Below are 15,071 nucleotides of genomic sequence, written 5' to 3' on the forward strand. Positions count from 1 at the left end.
CAGTGTAAACAAGAAGCACCAGGTCAGAGCAAGTAGCTGGGGACAAAGAGCCCCTCAATTAGGAAACAACCTATTCAGTTGAAATGAAGCTGCCTTTTACTGTTGTTTCATTTTTGGTTTGCGAATGTATGGGAACCACGAAAGGGTTAAAACAGGTTGTTGGGCCTTATCCCCTGTGATTCTGTAGCCCTGCAGGGAAGAACCAGCAAGAGCCAAAAAATAGTGGCTCCTGTGTGAAAATATCTGTCTGGTTTGGCTTGGGCTTTCTGTGTCAATTAACAGTGACCAAAGAAGGACGAGTGCTATTTATGTCTACTCGCTTAAAACTTAAGAGCTAACGAGTTAACCAGATTCACCAAATGGACAGTGTTTGCAGCCGGCTTAAACGCCGGGCTGCATCCGCTCCCTTCCGGGCGGAACCTTGTAGACGGTGCACTGGAGCAGCGGCGTTTCCGGCGCCGGAAGAGGCCCGCCGGAAGTGGCGCGCGCTTGCTCAGTGAGCTGGAGCTGTCGGTGGTTCGCCGGCCGCTCGGCTGCCTTGCGAGCCTCCGTAGGGCTTTCGGGCCGGTAGGCGAGGAATGGAGCCGGCAGGCGGCGGCGGCGGCTCCTCCTCCACAGATCCACGAAGCACCTACGTGCTGAGTAACCTTGCGGAGGTGGTGGAGCGTGTGTTTACCTTCCTGCCAGCCAAAGCTCTGCTTCGGGTAGCCGGGTGAGGGCGAATGGGGCGGGAGGAGACCTTCGTCCCGGAGGGTGGCGGGTTCGCCTCTGCGGGACTCCTGCCCGGGTGTCCGAGTGCTTGGCTGGTGATGCGAGGCTGCGGACGATGGGAACGGGCCGCCCGGCGGCAACCCTTTGTGCTTTTGCGTCCCCAGAGTATGCCGCCTGTGGAGGGAGTGTGTGCGCAGAGTGCTGCGGACCCATCGCAGCGTGACCTGGATCTCCGCGGGTGTGGCGGAGGCGGGCCACCTCGAGGGACATTGCTTAGTCCGCGTGGTAGCTGAGGCGCTTGAGGCAAGTAAGGAGTTGTGCCGTGGACAGTCACTCGCAGGGCCGGTGGGCCACCTTTGAGAACTTTTTTTTAAAAATAACGTTTTTGATACATGTCCTTGCTTTTGTTAACTCCGGGAACCTTTGCTCGTATTCTGGCTTTTGTAAGTGAGTGCTGCGGTTTATTCATTATTAGATGTCGGGCAATTGAAGTATCCAGGTATCCACTATTAAAACGCCCTACAGAGCCTTCCTTAAATTTGCCTCTGTTTTGCAGTGAAGGCACTGGATATTGCTTGCCCAGGGTCACACTCCAGAACTGGAAGAACTAAAACTTCTACCTAAATACTTAAACCACGGCCCTTTTCTCATTTTTGTCCCTGGATCCAGGAGAGTCAGTGTTCAGGGAGGTGAAGGCAGATTATAGAGCTGATAGATGGTGAATCTCCAGTATCTCACAGAGTGGCAGGGGCCCTTGTGAGGAAATTGCCAATTTGATGCTCTGTTATCGCTTAGTATGTGTAATGGGCAAATAGGAATATTCTACTTAACCACAACATAGCCTTCAAATTGGGAAATTATCATTGATGTATGTGTTGGTTAGAGGGTTTTATTTTTTGTTTGGTTTTGGTTTTCAACTTGATCTAGAAAGATGGAACTCAAGTAAGTGCCTGCCAAAGACTGGTCTGTAGGCAAGTCAGTAGGGCACTTTCTTGATTAATGTTTGGTGCACACTGTAGGCTACACAGCCCCCTAACTGGTGGTCCTAGAGTTTATAAGAAAACAAACTGAGCAAGCTGCAGAGAACAGTCCAGTAAGCCACACTCTACTATGACTTCTGCTTCAGTTTCTGCCCTGGCTTGTGCCAGGGACCCTTTACTCCCCAGATCGAGTTCCATAATAGTCTTTATCACAATGACAGAAACGAAACAAAGAACACATTACTGAAGAGCCATCTGAAGGTGCCCTGAAGTGGGGTGTCACTAGTCAAATTGGAGATAATCTGAGTACCAAATAAAAGCTGTTAACAAAACAAATACATCCTTCAGAAGGAGACTGCAAACACTCTACCATCTAGCCTTCAGGTTTCCCGTCAGGTTTTGTCCCAGTGCTTTTCTTGAGAGCAAAAGGATTGGATTGGGTTCCCAGTGACTGACTGAAAGGCACATTTCTTTGTTTGTATGCTCCTCTGACTTGCCTTTCTAGACCATCCACAAGTTGAGTGTGGCTGTGATTTAGTAGATTTTTTTTATCCCATTACCTTAAGTTTCTTGTCTGTCAGAAGCTTCTGCCTTTGAATTCTCTGTCCTGTTGGAGTTAGTATTTGTATGTAGAAACTTTGAAATTTACTTTTCATTCTCTTTCAGTTTGTTCACACAGCACTCACATACTCTTGGTCTCTTGTTTAGAGATGTATCTGTTACTGTTAGAATCTTTTTTGGCATTCACACCATCTGTATGTGGCTAGAGAGCTTTCAAGCCAGTTTTATTGCCTCTTAGGGATGACCTTTCCTTTGGCACCAAATGTCTTCAGCTTGTATTTCACCTGCTTCATTCAAGAAATTTAGTTTCACTAGTTAGTTTCACTAATAAAAGTAAAGTTAGTTTCACTAGTAGTCTTGGTTTCTTTTAGTGGAGAATGGTATTTAATTTAGAATCTACGGTCAGTACTGTGTAAGTCTGCTCACTGCTGTTTTAAGGGTTTGCTGCCTCTAGCCCAGGCAGGAATATGTGTACATTCTGCATATGTAGTTGTTCTTTATTATTGTCAGGGTAGTAGTTGCCCCATATTGAAGTCCATAGCTGCTCAAGTCCCTTATAAAGTGGTATGGTATTTCTGTTAGCCTATATAGCCCACCATATTTAAATTCAAATCTCTAGATTATTTATACCTTATATAAAGTAAATGTAGACAATATTAGGAAATAAAGCCAAAAAACTTGTAAATATAGTACAGTACAGATTCAGCCCCTCCCCCATTTTAAAAAAAATAGCCACATTGAATTATTGAATTAGGAGAGAGATGACTGACTTTAATGTGTATCTGGAGCTAGTTTTTTGTTTTTGTTTTTTTAGAAAATCACAAATAAAAAGTTTAATTTCAGATTCCAAGTTCATCATTTACAAATACACTAAAGCATAGTCCACACAAACTCAGACTGAGCCTACTACATACAGTATTTCAACAGAACATTTTTTTCTAAAAGGTCAGAGGTAAATGAATGATTTGTTTCACCCATATTTAATGGGTTTGAGATGAGAAAATGAAAAACTTTTTTAGACATTATAAGCAAATCCTTTGGAGACTGGTAAAGAATCTGACAGCTGATACTTCACTTTGATATCCATGGGATCCTGTAATGTCCCAACAATGCTAAGGCCTTTCCCTGTCAAGCACTTTCCCTGTCAACAATCTACCTCCTTAAAGTGGAATCTGAGCAATATCTGGTCAAACTGTGTGGGGGTCAGTGCATACTTATGAGATTGGAGCTGTATTTCTACCAGTACATAGGAACTCATGAATTGCCTTATGTATATCCAATCCAACATTAGATTTTGCCTCACTTCCTCTGTCTTCATGTTTATACCTCCCTTACAATCAGCGGGAAACTTGGCTCAGAGTCCCTCCCCCTTCTCATCTGAGAGGGTGCCCCTCCATACCTTCCCACCCCACATACACATCTAGTCTGTCAGATTAGGCATTTCCTTTCTCCCTGAGGCCAGACAAGATAACCATGGAGACTGAGCTGCGTGTCTGCTATATGTATACAGGGGTCCTTGTTCCAGCCTGTGTATGTTCATTGGTTGGTGGCTCAGTCTCTGAGAGCTCCCAGGGGTCTAGGAAACCTGGCTTTTAGTGTGTGTATATGTATGTACATGCATGCGTGTGTGTGCCTGTGTGTCTGTCTGTATGTCTGTATCTGTCTGTCATGTATCTGAATATTTATACGTGTGCACATGCCTGTCGAGACCAGAAGAATGCATTGGATTCCTTAGAGCTAATTGTGGGCTGTATGAACTTTGTCCTCTGAAATGCTGAGCCATCTCTCTAGGCCCTGGTTCTTATTTTTAATGTACTAGTCCCGAGCGTGGTCTTTTTTCCATGCTAGCATCCCTCTTGCCTGTTGGAGTACTGTTTCTCTCTGATACATTGTTCAGAACCCACAGTCCATTATTGGAGTATCATGTACAGTGAGGAAGCTTAAAAATCTGCTGTTTGGTAAAATAAATCATTAAATTATAAATCACAAAGTACCTTCAGTGATAAGAAAATCTTGATAAAGGGACTGGAGAAATAGCGTAGTGGTTAGGATAGAAGATCCAAGTTCATTCCCAGCACCCACATTAGGCAGATCCAAGTTCATTCCCAGCACCCACATTAGGCATCACAGCTGCCTATAACTATCAACTGGTTTCTGAGGGCATATCCACATGGCATATAAAAATTTTTAAACGTTGATAAATTTGAGAAATATATTATTAAATTATATTAGTGTAGTCTAGATTAACATAAAGGAAGGGTCATAAATAAGCTAGAATGTTAGTGAAAGTTTTCTATGGGAAATAGAATCCATGTTATTATTATTTTTTTTAATGCTTTACACATCCTGTTTTCATCTTTTTACTGCAGCAGGCATTAATTATTCTGCATGTGGTAGTGGCTGTTATAGACAGAGTCTTAGATGTTAACACAAATTTTGGCTTAAGCTAGCAATGTATGTGGCTTTGACCTCTCCAAGCCTTGAGTTCTATTTCCACAAATTGAAAAGGAAGAACAGTAATTCTCTTGTACCCTTAAAAGGTTCTTGTAAGGGTTAAGTGGCAAAAAGATGACTCTTATAACATTGCCACGGGCTGGCCAGTCTGGGCCTCCCTCAACCCGCTGGGGAAACAAGGTCCTGGTACAGGTCGGCGTCAGCGAAGAAATGATAGCAGACACAGCATAAGGAAGTGCTGGATTTGATTGTATTTCTCAAAAATGGCATCAGACTTTTACAGTCATTACAAAGGAGAAATGAAAAATCTGGCAGCTCAGTGGTTGAGGTATATCTGAGGCCATCTAAAACACACTGGGTCTAAAACAGCAGCCATCTCTTGTGGACTGGTGCTGTGAACCCCCACCCCCACCCCCCACCCCTCACCCCGGCCCGGCTGGAGTCCCGAGGACTGCAGGTGAGCCAGCCAGGAGGGTAGAGTCTCACTGCTGCACACTGTTTCTCACACACACACACTCTGCTCACCTAGCACTCGAGACTATAGCAAAGACATATCTGGGTTACCTCTGAGTTAGGGGTTGCAGGAGACGGCTTCCTTGAAGCTTTTGCCTCCTAAACTGCTATCACGCAAAGTGTGTGTGGCATAACATGTTACTTATAGTTTAAGACTATATATTTTCAGTGGGTGTTAAGAACTCTTGTGATATGACTGTTAAGTTCAGATAGCCTTAAATAAACTCATGGTGAGACAGAAACATAGCGACTAAGTCATACTGTTTTCTCTGTTTTCCAGATCATCTTGTGGATTGAGTGTTTTAATAGATATAAGGAAAGTTGCTTAACTTCCTATTAGAAATATTTTAAACTTTTATAAGACAGCTTTCCATTTTTAACTTTGAATATAGTCCTAGCTGCCTTATGCTACATTGAATGTCTCATTTTGAGGCTTGTAATAGTCAGTTTCTAGTGAGAATTAGAGATAAAGCTTGTATGTTTGTTTAAATATAGGAAGCTCAAGAAATTAGATACCTGCTTTGTGAAAGTTACCTGCTATTGATGGCAGAGGCAGGACCAGGTCCTGACTCCTTTGCTCAGCAGGCATTACAGACAGAACTAACTCAACATCAGAAAGATGCCCAAGAGAGTCTATTGGCTGTTAGGTACTGACAGGTCTGCCTAGCCATAACTGAAACGCAAGCAGTCTGAGTGTTTCTGTAGTTTTATCAAAAGGATTGGGAAATATGTTAAAGTTTAAAGTGTGGCAACTAGTCAGGCTTTTAGAAATGCCAGGTGAGATCAAGAATTTGTGCTGGGTGGTGGCGGCGCACGCCTTTAATCCCAGCACTTGGGAGGCAGAGGCAGGCAGACTTCTGAGTTCGAGGACAGCCAGGACTACACAGAGAAACCCTGTCTCGAAAAAACACAAAACAAAACAACAAAAAAAAGGATTTGTATCCATAGGTTTAACCTACCCCACACTGTGTACTGTTCAGTGTTTTTCATGAGTTTATCTAGAACCTCTCTGAAGCATCTACATCTCCCCAGGTTACAAGGCAGTGATGTTGTGCTGCTCTTTATTCCATTCCTATAGAAAAACTTGGAAAGTCTCTCCTTTCGTTTAGTTCAGTCTTCGATACCTGTCTACCACGTGAGGCTTAGGAAGTCTGAGGCCTTAGCAGTCTGAGGGAAGCCCTGCTCAGAGTTGAGACTATACAAACAAGAATGGCAGGCAGGGCTGTAAAGGATGCCAGATGGAGGGCAGATGCAAAGGGTGAGAGGTTTGCTCTGAGGTACCTTAACCTTTTAAGGCAGCAGGGGAACTTGTTTGTACCATTGTGAGCAGGTCTGAAATACTGAGCTGGGGGATGGTACAGGCCACCAAGAGGGGTGCAGCCTATGTGCCCAACCTCTGATGAGATGCTTCTTACTGTGATGTCTGTTCTAAAAGATTGAATGAGCTTTATGAAAATGAACTTAAGACCTGAGATTAGTCTGACACAAAAAAAACAAAATAGTAGGTGCTGACAAGAGTTGGAGCAACAGGTGAGACATGGGGGGGGGGGCTCAGGGTGGAGGGGGTTCAGTCGCCTCGGACTGGGGTGCCTGGGAACACAGAGGCAAGCATAGTCTCACAGGATACCATTCTTTTTTTCTTTGCAGAATGTTCGAATCTTACCACAGACAGTTCTTTACATGGCAGATTCTGAAACTTTCATCAGCCTGGAAGAGTGTCGTGGCCATAAAAGAGGTAGCTATGGAGACAAGAATTAGCTGTTTTGCTATTGTTTGTTTCTGTTTTTGACATTGTCCTAGTCTTGAGAGCAAGCCTTCTGAGACTTTTGGGCACTGCTCCTACACGCATGCCTGTGTCTGCTGCAGATTGATGTCTAACCTAATGGTACAATTAGATGGGTGGAATGAAGTTTTTCAGAAAGATGCTTTCCTTGTTTTTAAATACTTTAATCCTCCAGGTGTGCTTGTCTCTATTAAAACAAGAGCCTGCCTTTGGTTATCCAAGCCTGTATAAAGTAGCACTGCAAGGTTTGACTACCAAAGCTTTTTACAGACACTATGCATTCTTGGCTTGCTAAGGGGAAATACAGACCAAGAATCCAAGATGGGCCCTGCAGCCCAGTCTTTGATTTGGACATTGTCTGTCTTGAATCTAACTGACAGGAATCAAGTAGTAGTTATGCTATGAAATCAGTTGAACGGAGGAGGGGCCCAGTAAATAGCACCTCTCAGACTCAGTGCTGAGCCAGATCTGATGCCTTTAGGGCAAAAGTGGTGGTGGCCAAGGTTTGGGCTAGAATTTGAAAAAAAGAGGTACCTGTAAATGGTGACAACCCCCGCATCTAACTATCCATCCACCCACCCACCCATCTATCCATCCATTGTTTTTTCTTTTTCTTTAAGACGAGGTCACGTGTCCCAGGCCAGCCTCAAAACTCACTGTACAGCCAAGGATGGCCCTGAACTCCTCCTGATCCTCCTGCCTCCATGTTACAGAGCTAGGATCACAGCATGCACCTGCTCAGGGTTTATATACAGTGCTGTGGCAGATGATTGAACCTGGGGCTTCTGGCATGCATTCTACCAACTGACCTACATCCTCAGCCTCATAGCCCGTTTTATTGTTAAATATAGTTTTGGTTTTTTTTAGCATTGTCAGATTTCACATAGAAGCTGCATAGTATTTAACAGTTGTACGACTGTATCGTTACAGCAAGGAAGAGAACTACTATGGAGACAGCATGTGCCCTGGAGAAGCTTTTCCCCAAACAGTGCCAAATCCTTGGGATTGTGACCCCGGGAATTGTAGGTGAGAGAAACTAAACAGTTCATTTCTTGCCTTGGTTTGATGTGGGGTCCCATGGATTGGTGAGGTATTTATAGCTGAATGTACATTTACATTTCAGGTCACCTAAAACAATAGCACGAGTCATCTTGATATGTGTTACCTTGTACTTAAACAACACTATATTTAACAATAAAGCAGGCTGTGAGGCTGGGGGTGCAGGGCAGATCGTTGAGGCTGCCTGAGAGCAAAGTGTAATCTCTGTCTTCTCTCAGCCAGTCACAGGGAGGAAGGATCTCATTCTGCCTACCCCAGATTAGGAGAGACCTGCAGCCAGTCCAGTCTGCTCAGCTCTCCCACTCTTGTTACTCGTTTCTCGCAGGTAGGAGCGCCTGAGAGTGACAGGTTTGTGGGCCTTACCTCAAGGCTTGTTTTTCTGCATGTTGCCAGCATGGCACATGTTTGCTGTTAGTGTTTGTATTATTTCCTGTTGATGCAGGGATGGCGCAGTAGTTAAGACACACGGATTAGGATTTCAGCTGTTCCACTTAGTGCACCTATGTTACTTTGGACAGCTTACCGACATCTATGAGGCTTCAGTTTGTTCATCAGTGAATTGTGTCTTTGGAGGACTGTGAAGATATAGTGACATAACATATCTGTGGCATTTAAAACAAACCATGCAGCAAGAAGATGTTAGTTAGCTATTGCTATTTTCTGGGGCTTTAAACAGAGCTTGGTGAAGTGCCTGCTGCACAAGCTTGAAGATCCTCACCACCCCTGGGTCCCCACACAAGTAACCTGAAACATTTTGTTTGCATTTCTGAGTCTTGTGCAGTGAAACACAAAGGGCTCCAAGTGCTTGCAGATGAATAGGGCTGCCTTAGCTGCTCACACAATAATAAAGCAATGACTGGGCAGGGTTAGGATTGGCATTAAGGGCCCCGTAGCCTTTTTATCATTACTGGTTACTGTTGGATGATTCCTGGCTACTGATAAAGTAGCTCTCAATCCTCACATCTTAGTCTGTCCATTACATCCACTGTGGCTTTCCTAGACACAGTCGACTTCCTCCTTTTTAAGTTTTCTGTTACAGGAATGGGGGCAGGAAAGAAAGGGCCAGCCTCTGGTGGCAGGCCTGTGTCCCTGGTGAGTGGGTGGCAGTTGCAGCCTTCCCTTTGTTGCTGCCCTGTCCTGAAGCAGCTTTGAGTTTGTGTTGCTCTAAGTCCTCATGATCTTATGTTAGGGACTAAATATCAAATCCCATTCCATCCACTCCAGCCTGGGTGGCCTCTGCGGTTTGCTAGTCCCTTTCCTTTCTGTTTGTGTTGATCTCAATAAGAATGGCCCCGTGGCATCCTGGAATGCTTGGACCCCTGGGAGAGGGAACTGTTTGAAAGGATTACAAGGTCTAGTCTTGTTAGAGGAAGTTTGTCATTGGGGATGGGCTATAAACAAGCCCCCAGTTAATTGCTTCCTTTTATAAAAATAGCTTTGGTCCTGGTGTCACTTGGGCCTTAGTAGTTTCTTTGTTCTTTCTTGACAGCCTCCCAGAACTCTTCCGTGAGGTTAGTCTGGACTGTCTGTATCAGATGGTTGTCCTTTTTGTGCTTTAGCTCTTGCACTCAACATAAGTAAACATGGGTTTGAGATTCATTTATGTTAAAATTGCCAGTAATTCTTTTAAAATGTGTGGGTGCCCATGAGTGAGTGTCTGTGCATGCATGAGGAGATCAGAGGTTGTCAAGTATCTTCAGTTCTTTTAAAATGTGTGTGGTGCCCATGAGTGAGTGTCTGTCTGTGCATGAGGAGATCAGAGGTTATCAAGTATCTTCAGTTCTTTTGACTCAGGGCCTCTCACTGATCTTGGGCTTGCTGTTCTAGCTGTTTCCCTTTTCTGCTTCCTCCATTGCCTGACTTTTGCTTGTTTGGGGTTAGGTGTGGGGAGGACTTCCAGACTCTGGTCTTCATGCTAAAAGACCCCCACGAGGGGAGACCCTCTCTCAGATCCCGGGAGAACACGGCCACCCAAAGACTCCCAAGAGACCGATGTTGATGCAACAGCTTGAGGTTTATTGGGGGGAGGGGGGAAGCCAGTACACTGGGGACAAGTTCGTAACCCTCAAAGGGGCGAACTTGACCCTGAGCACAAGAAGTGAGGGGTATTTAAAGGGAAAAACAACAAACTAGGGGGGTGAGGGGGTTACCAAGGAAATATAAAAACAGTGGAAAATTTCAGAGGGACCCAACCCATGCGTTAGTCAGGAGTCAGGGTCATTGCCATTATCATTTACTTTGTGATTGACCGCTCCCTAGAAACACCTAGATGTCTGCCTTTGTAGAGGGACTGTTTTCTGGAACTAGCAGGCCTACGTTCTTGGCTCCTTACAGAGGTTTTCCATGCCCTTTTAGGTAAAGGTTATACATTATACATTCCTACTGATACATTTCTAATAAATGCTCTTATTTTAAAATTCTAAAATTTTCCAGCCCTTCAATGCCTATACAGCAAACTTTACCAAACTAAGCCATGTCCCCAACCCTTCATTTAAGCATTTTGAGTCATTCTGTGATATAAGGGACAAGATTTATTTCCCATTCTGCTTTTCATAGACTAGGTTTCTGGTTCTAGGTATCATGAAGGAGGATGTTACTTTTGTGTAAGTTTCTCTGAAACTTAAGAAGTGAACTTGCTCGTTTTTTAGCACTGATAATATATTTAACTCAAAAAGAAACTGCTAGTTTTCCAAATTTCTACCATGGTGTATTCAGTGAGCAAAGTCTGCCAGTTGCAGTTGCTACGCATCCTTGCTACTCTGGTCACAGCTTGTGTAATAGCCTGGCTAGTAGGTATGAAGATAGGTACTCCTTTGAGTATTTTCTTGGAATCTCTCTGACCAGCTGCGTTATTCAACCTTTTGTGTGCTTACTGGGTATTTGTGTGTTGACTTATGACGAGGCTGGCTCACTCTCCTATAGTTTTAATTTGAATGTCCTGCATCTTCTTACACAGTTAGACACTATTTAGGTTTCCCTTCTAGGCTTTGTAGCAAAGTAGCTCATTTGCTGTTGCAACAGAATACTTGGCAAACACTGTCTGGGTGGGGAACTTGCTTAGTTCACAGTTCCAGGGTGCATCCTTGTAGGGAGTCATGTGAGAGGCTTGAGAAAGCTGGTCCCACTGTCCGTACTGAAGGAGCCCAGCGTGACTGCTCCAGCTTTGCTGTGGACTCCAGGCTCTGTAATAGTGCTGCCCAAGTTCAAGGTCTGTCTCATCCAAATCTAATCTAGATCTCTCACAGAGTGCCCAGAGTCAATGGGTTCTAAATCCTGTCAGGTTAACCACCAAGACACCATCACAAGCCTTATCATAAACTTGCACTTTTCTTTCATGTTTTAAGCTCACAGTATTTCATGTAGAATTTGTCTTCTGCATTTTTTTTAATTTTGAATATCCCCCAGCCCACCCTGGTTTGAGTTTTTAAGAAACTTAAGACTTAAAGATTTATGGCACTTTGCCTGCTTGTATCTCTATGCACTACATGCATGCCTGGTGCTCATGGACACCACAAGAGGGTAGCAGATTGCCACGTACACTTTGCGTGATGGCAGTATTTGAGGCGTAAACTTCAAGGAAAGTCAGTCTCCTGCCTCCGCATTGTCACCTGGCACCCCAAACTCAGAGGTAGCCCAGTTATGTCCTCGTACTTGTGTGCTAGGAGCTCACCAAGATATCATTTCTTTACAGCTAGTAAGAGAAAATTCGGACAGTGCTCTCTGACCTTCACCAATGTTCCAAGGTCCTAGTCAAACCCTGGCTTGGAATGTTAAGCTATTCAAACTAATTGCCTCCAGCATTGTGGGTAGGGCATTAACGCTTACAGAATGAGAGAACTATCCCAGGGCAAGATCAGGTGAAATCCTCATTCTTAGGCAACATAAGGCAGGCCATATTAGATTTGCAGCTGAATCACTCCTAGGAACTAGCTTAACAAGTGTTCCCTGGGGCTAACCTCCACTAGCCCAGAAATCGCATAGTTGAGGAACTTACTTAGGCCCACCCAGTCTGTAACCAAAACAACAAACTGAAGAGAAACTATACGCACCTGGGTTCTAAACCAAGGTCACCTTAGTCAGAGCTAGCTTTCTTTTCAGATTGTAATCCCTGTTTAGTTCCTGCTAAATTAACGTGTACATACTTTGCTGCTGACTCATTGTGTTCCTAATGAAGGGCGATGTACCTGCACCTTGTTTTGATGTATCTTGACTGTTGTACCACCTGACTCTTTCAAACCCTTCTGTATCCACTATATAAACCTGACTCCATATTTGAAAAATACACTCAGACCTTACACCACTCGTGTCTAGTCTATTTGTCAAAGCCGAATCCCGTTCACACCTGGCCAGAACCCATCGTCCTGCGGAACAAGGGACCCCGTAAGAAATCCCAGTCCGTGGCAGCAGATCTCCTGGAACAAGAGTTAGACTTGGAACTGAAACGAAGTCTTCTGAAGAATGCAGGCCCTTCCTCTGGACGCAGCGACTGCTCAGTTTGGATACTTTCTCTTTATAAAACTTCCTTTCTGAACATGCTTGAAAGTGTGCTGCAGGCATTGCCACCCTAAAGTTGCCAGAGAGCTATTTGTCTAGGAGCAGCTGTTTGACAGCCTAACCTGCAGTTGAGAGGATATAATGGGTTGATTATGTCTGTTACTAAGTCCAGTTTCTGTGAGATGTCCTCATGAAACTGTCTTTTTCTCCCTAGTGACTCCAATGGGATCAGGTAGCAATCGACCTCAGGAAATAGAAATTGGAGAATCTGGTTTTGCTTTATTATTCCCTCAAATTGAAGGAATAAAAATTCAGCCCTTCCATTTTATTAAGGACTCTAAGAATTTAACACTCGAAAGACACCAACTTACTGAAGTGGGTAAGTTATTGTTATTTACTGGTTGATTTGTTTGGTTTGAGACAGGATCTCACTATGTAGTTCTGGCTACCCTTAAACTCAACTCAGAGATCCTCCTGCGTCTGCCTCCTGAGTGATGGGTTTAACAGTGCATGCCATACACCGATACTGTTAACTACTATTGCTTGCTCATTTTGTTGATTAGCTTGCTCTGTTTTAGTTCTGGCCAGCTAGCAGCTGCTAGGCTGCTGTTGACAAGGCTGATGATGGTTGGTAGAATTGGCTTTAGGTTATTTTATTTGCCATGAAGTCCTAGATGACTAGAGATGAACATTTTTAAAAGTATTCTGCCAATAAGCTTGTATGAGAGTTTTGTTTGCATGTAGCCTATGTGTGTCTGCTGCCCATGGAGAGCAAAAAAGGACATCAGATTCCCTGAAACTAGAATTATAGACACATGTGAAATTAGGTCCAAACGTGCATGCATGCCTTTAATTATAATTGAATTTCAAAAGAGTTCTTGATCTTCAGTACGCTCTTATTGATAATCTTGTCTTAATTTTGTTATTTAAAGCTGAAAAACTTAAGCTTTTATTTCTAGTAAACATTTATTATAAAAGTTTTTAGAAGAAAAGACAGATAGTCATGAACTTGGTGAACAGTTAAGATTACAGCAGAGTTTGAGGAAGCAAGTGTGATTGCAGTGGGTCAGGCTTTGGTAAGAAACTTGTTACAGCAGGCCACTGGCTACTGAGGCAGCAAGGCAGTATGAAGGCTTTTCATCTACATCTGCAGAGGAGTGATTGGGCTTAAACTACCACTGCTCATAAAAGTTCCTTAGTGCAAACTCCACAGCTGTGTGGAGATGGGCTAGCCTGAAGACATATGCCTCTGTTACACAGAGGCCCTCAGACTGTCACTTCCCAATCTTCTCTGATCATGTCCCTGTTCTGCTTCCACGGTGCTAATATGTAAGTCACCTCTTGAGACCTGTGCCTATTCTGTAGAGTTAGTTTTGCCTTACAGACAAGGAAATGGGTTTGGAAAAGTTAAGCAGCTTTGTCCCAGCTAAAACAGCAGCCATAGAGAAATGGTGTAACAGCAAAGGAAAGTTTGGGTTTATGCATCAGAGGAAGGATACACACTGAGAATGGCTTCTCCACTGTCCCGAGCGGTGTAAATGGGAGAGGAAGAGCTGAAGCTGGGAGCCCTGCACATAAGCCTCAGTGTCGAAGAGGGCTGCACAGGTACAAGCACCCTGCTCCTGTAGTGTAATTGTTTAGATTAGAAAAAAGTCAGGCGTGGGCTGCGGGGGCTCAAGGCTTGGAGACTATTCAGGCAAGTTGGAGACCTATGGGTCATATTGGGTGTGTGTCACAGTGTCTCTTCACCCAGACTTCTATTGAATAGCTATGTCATTGTTCCAAAGTAGTCATTTCCCTGGAAGTAACAATCTTGTTTCTAAAATAGATTGACTCTTGTTGCCACAGGCTTTTTCCTACTCAGAGAATTAGCTCTACAAAACAAAAGGGTCTTTTCTCAGTGTGCCAGGCTCGGCTGTGGGAAGGTGGGCCCTTCAGAACTGGCCTGAGATGGAGAGTGCTAGGGGGTACTGCTGTTTCCACTGTGCACACCTACAGAGCAGAGTCTGAAGGACTATTTGTCAGAATTGGTTATGTTGTCAGCAACAATGGGGTGGAGACACTGCTCCACACTGTGCCTTGCAGGTAAAGCTAACCTAGATTTCAGCACAGAGAATAATTCCAGGATGAGCTGGTGTAGAGTCAGAGTTTATTAAAAGGAGGTTTTATCAGTTTCAGCATAGGGTTGAGAGGCACTTAGGGAAAGTGGGTGTGGGCTCTGCAGAGGAAGGCCACATGTCTTCTTTACAGTAGCTCTGTCATAAAGTTTAACTGAACTCTCGGGGTGGCTCCTGGGATACAGAGCAGGGTAACATCTGATAAACTCGAGGTCGCTGGCATGCGTGGAGTTGTTGGTGTTGATGTGGTGAAGTCTTGATTCTTACTTGGCATGGTCTCCCAGCACTGGGTCTGTAGGGCTCCTTCTCCTCATGTATGTAGCCTGCTTCAGTCTGGCTGAGTGGCCTTACTGCTTTGGAAGTCGTGTGGCTGAGTTAAATGGAATCACCCTGTTTAAT

At 44.2% G+C, this 15,071-nt stretch overlaps 1 protein-coding gene across 1 annotated transcript in view; it reads left to right on the forward strand.

The window, feature by feature from the left end:
• The first annotated feature begins 457 nt into the window (after positions 1–457).
• The window catches only part of Fbxo22 (F-box protein 22), an 18,545-nt gene continuing 3,931 nt past the window's right edge, over positions 458–15,071 (forward strand). Inside the window, exons 1-5 of the mRNA XM_031345695.1 lie at positions 458–712; positions 876–1,014; positions 6,867–6,954; positions 7,933–8,028; positions 12,770–12,955. Coding sequence (XP_031201555.1) covers positions 579–712; positions 876–1,014; positions 6,867–6,954; positions 7,933–8,028; positions 12,770–12,955 — 643 coding nt within the window. The 5' untranslated portion in view covers positions 458–578. The remainder of the gene's footprint in view (positions 713–875; positions 1,015–6,866; positions 6,955–7,932; positions 8,029–12,769; positions 12,956–15,071) is intronic.

This window comes from Mastomys coucha, unplaced genomic scaffold (genome assembly GCF_008632895.1).
Source record: "Mastomys coucha isolate ucsf_1 unplaced genomic scaffold, UCSF_Mcou_1 pScaffold23, whole genome shotgun sequence".
In the NCBI taxonomy this organism is placed as follows: domain Eukaryota; kingdom Metazoa; phylum Chordata; class Mammalia; order Rodentia; family Muridae; genus Mastomys; species Mastomys coucha.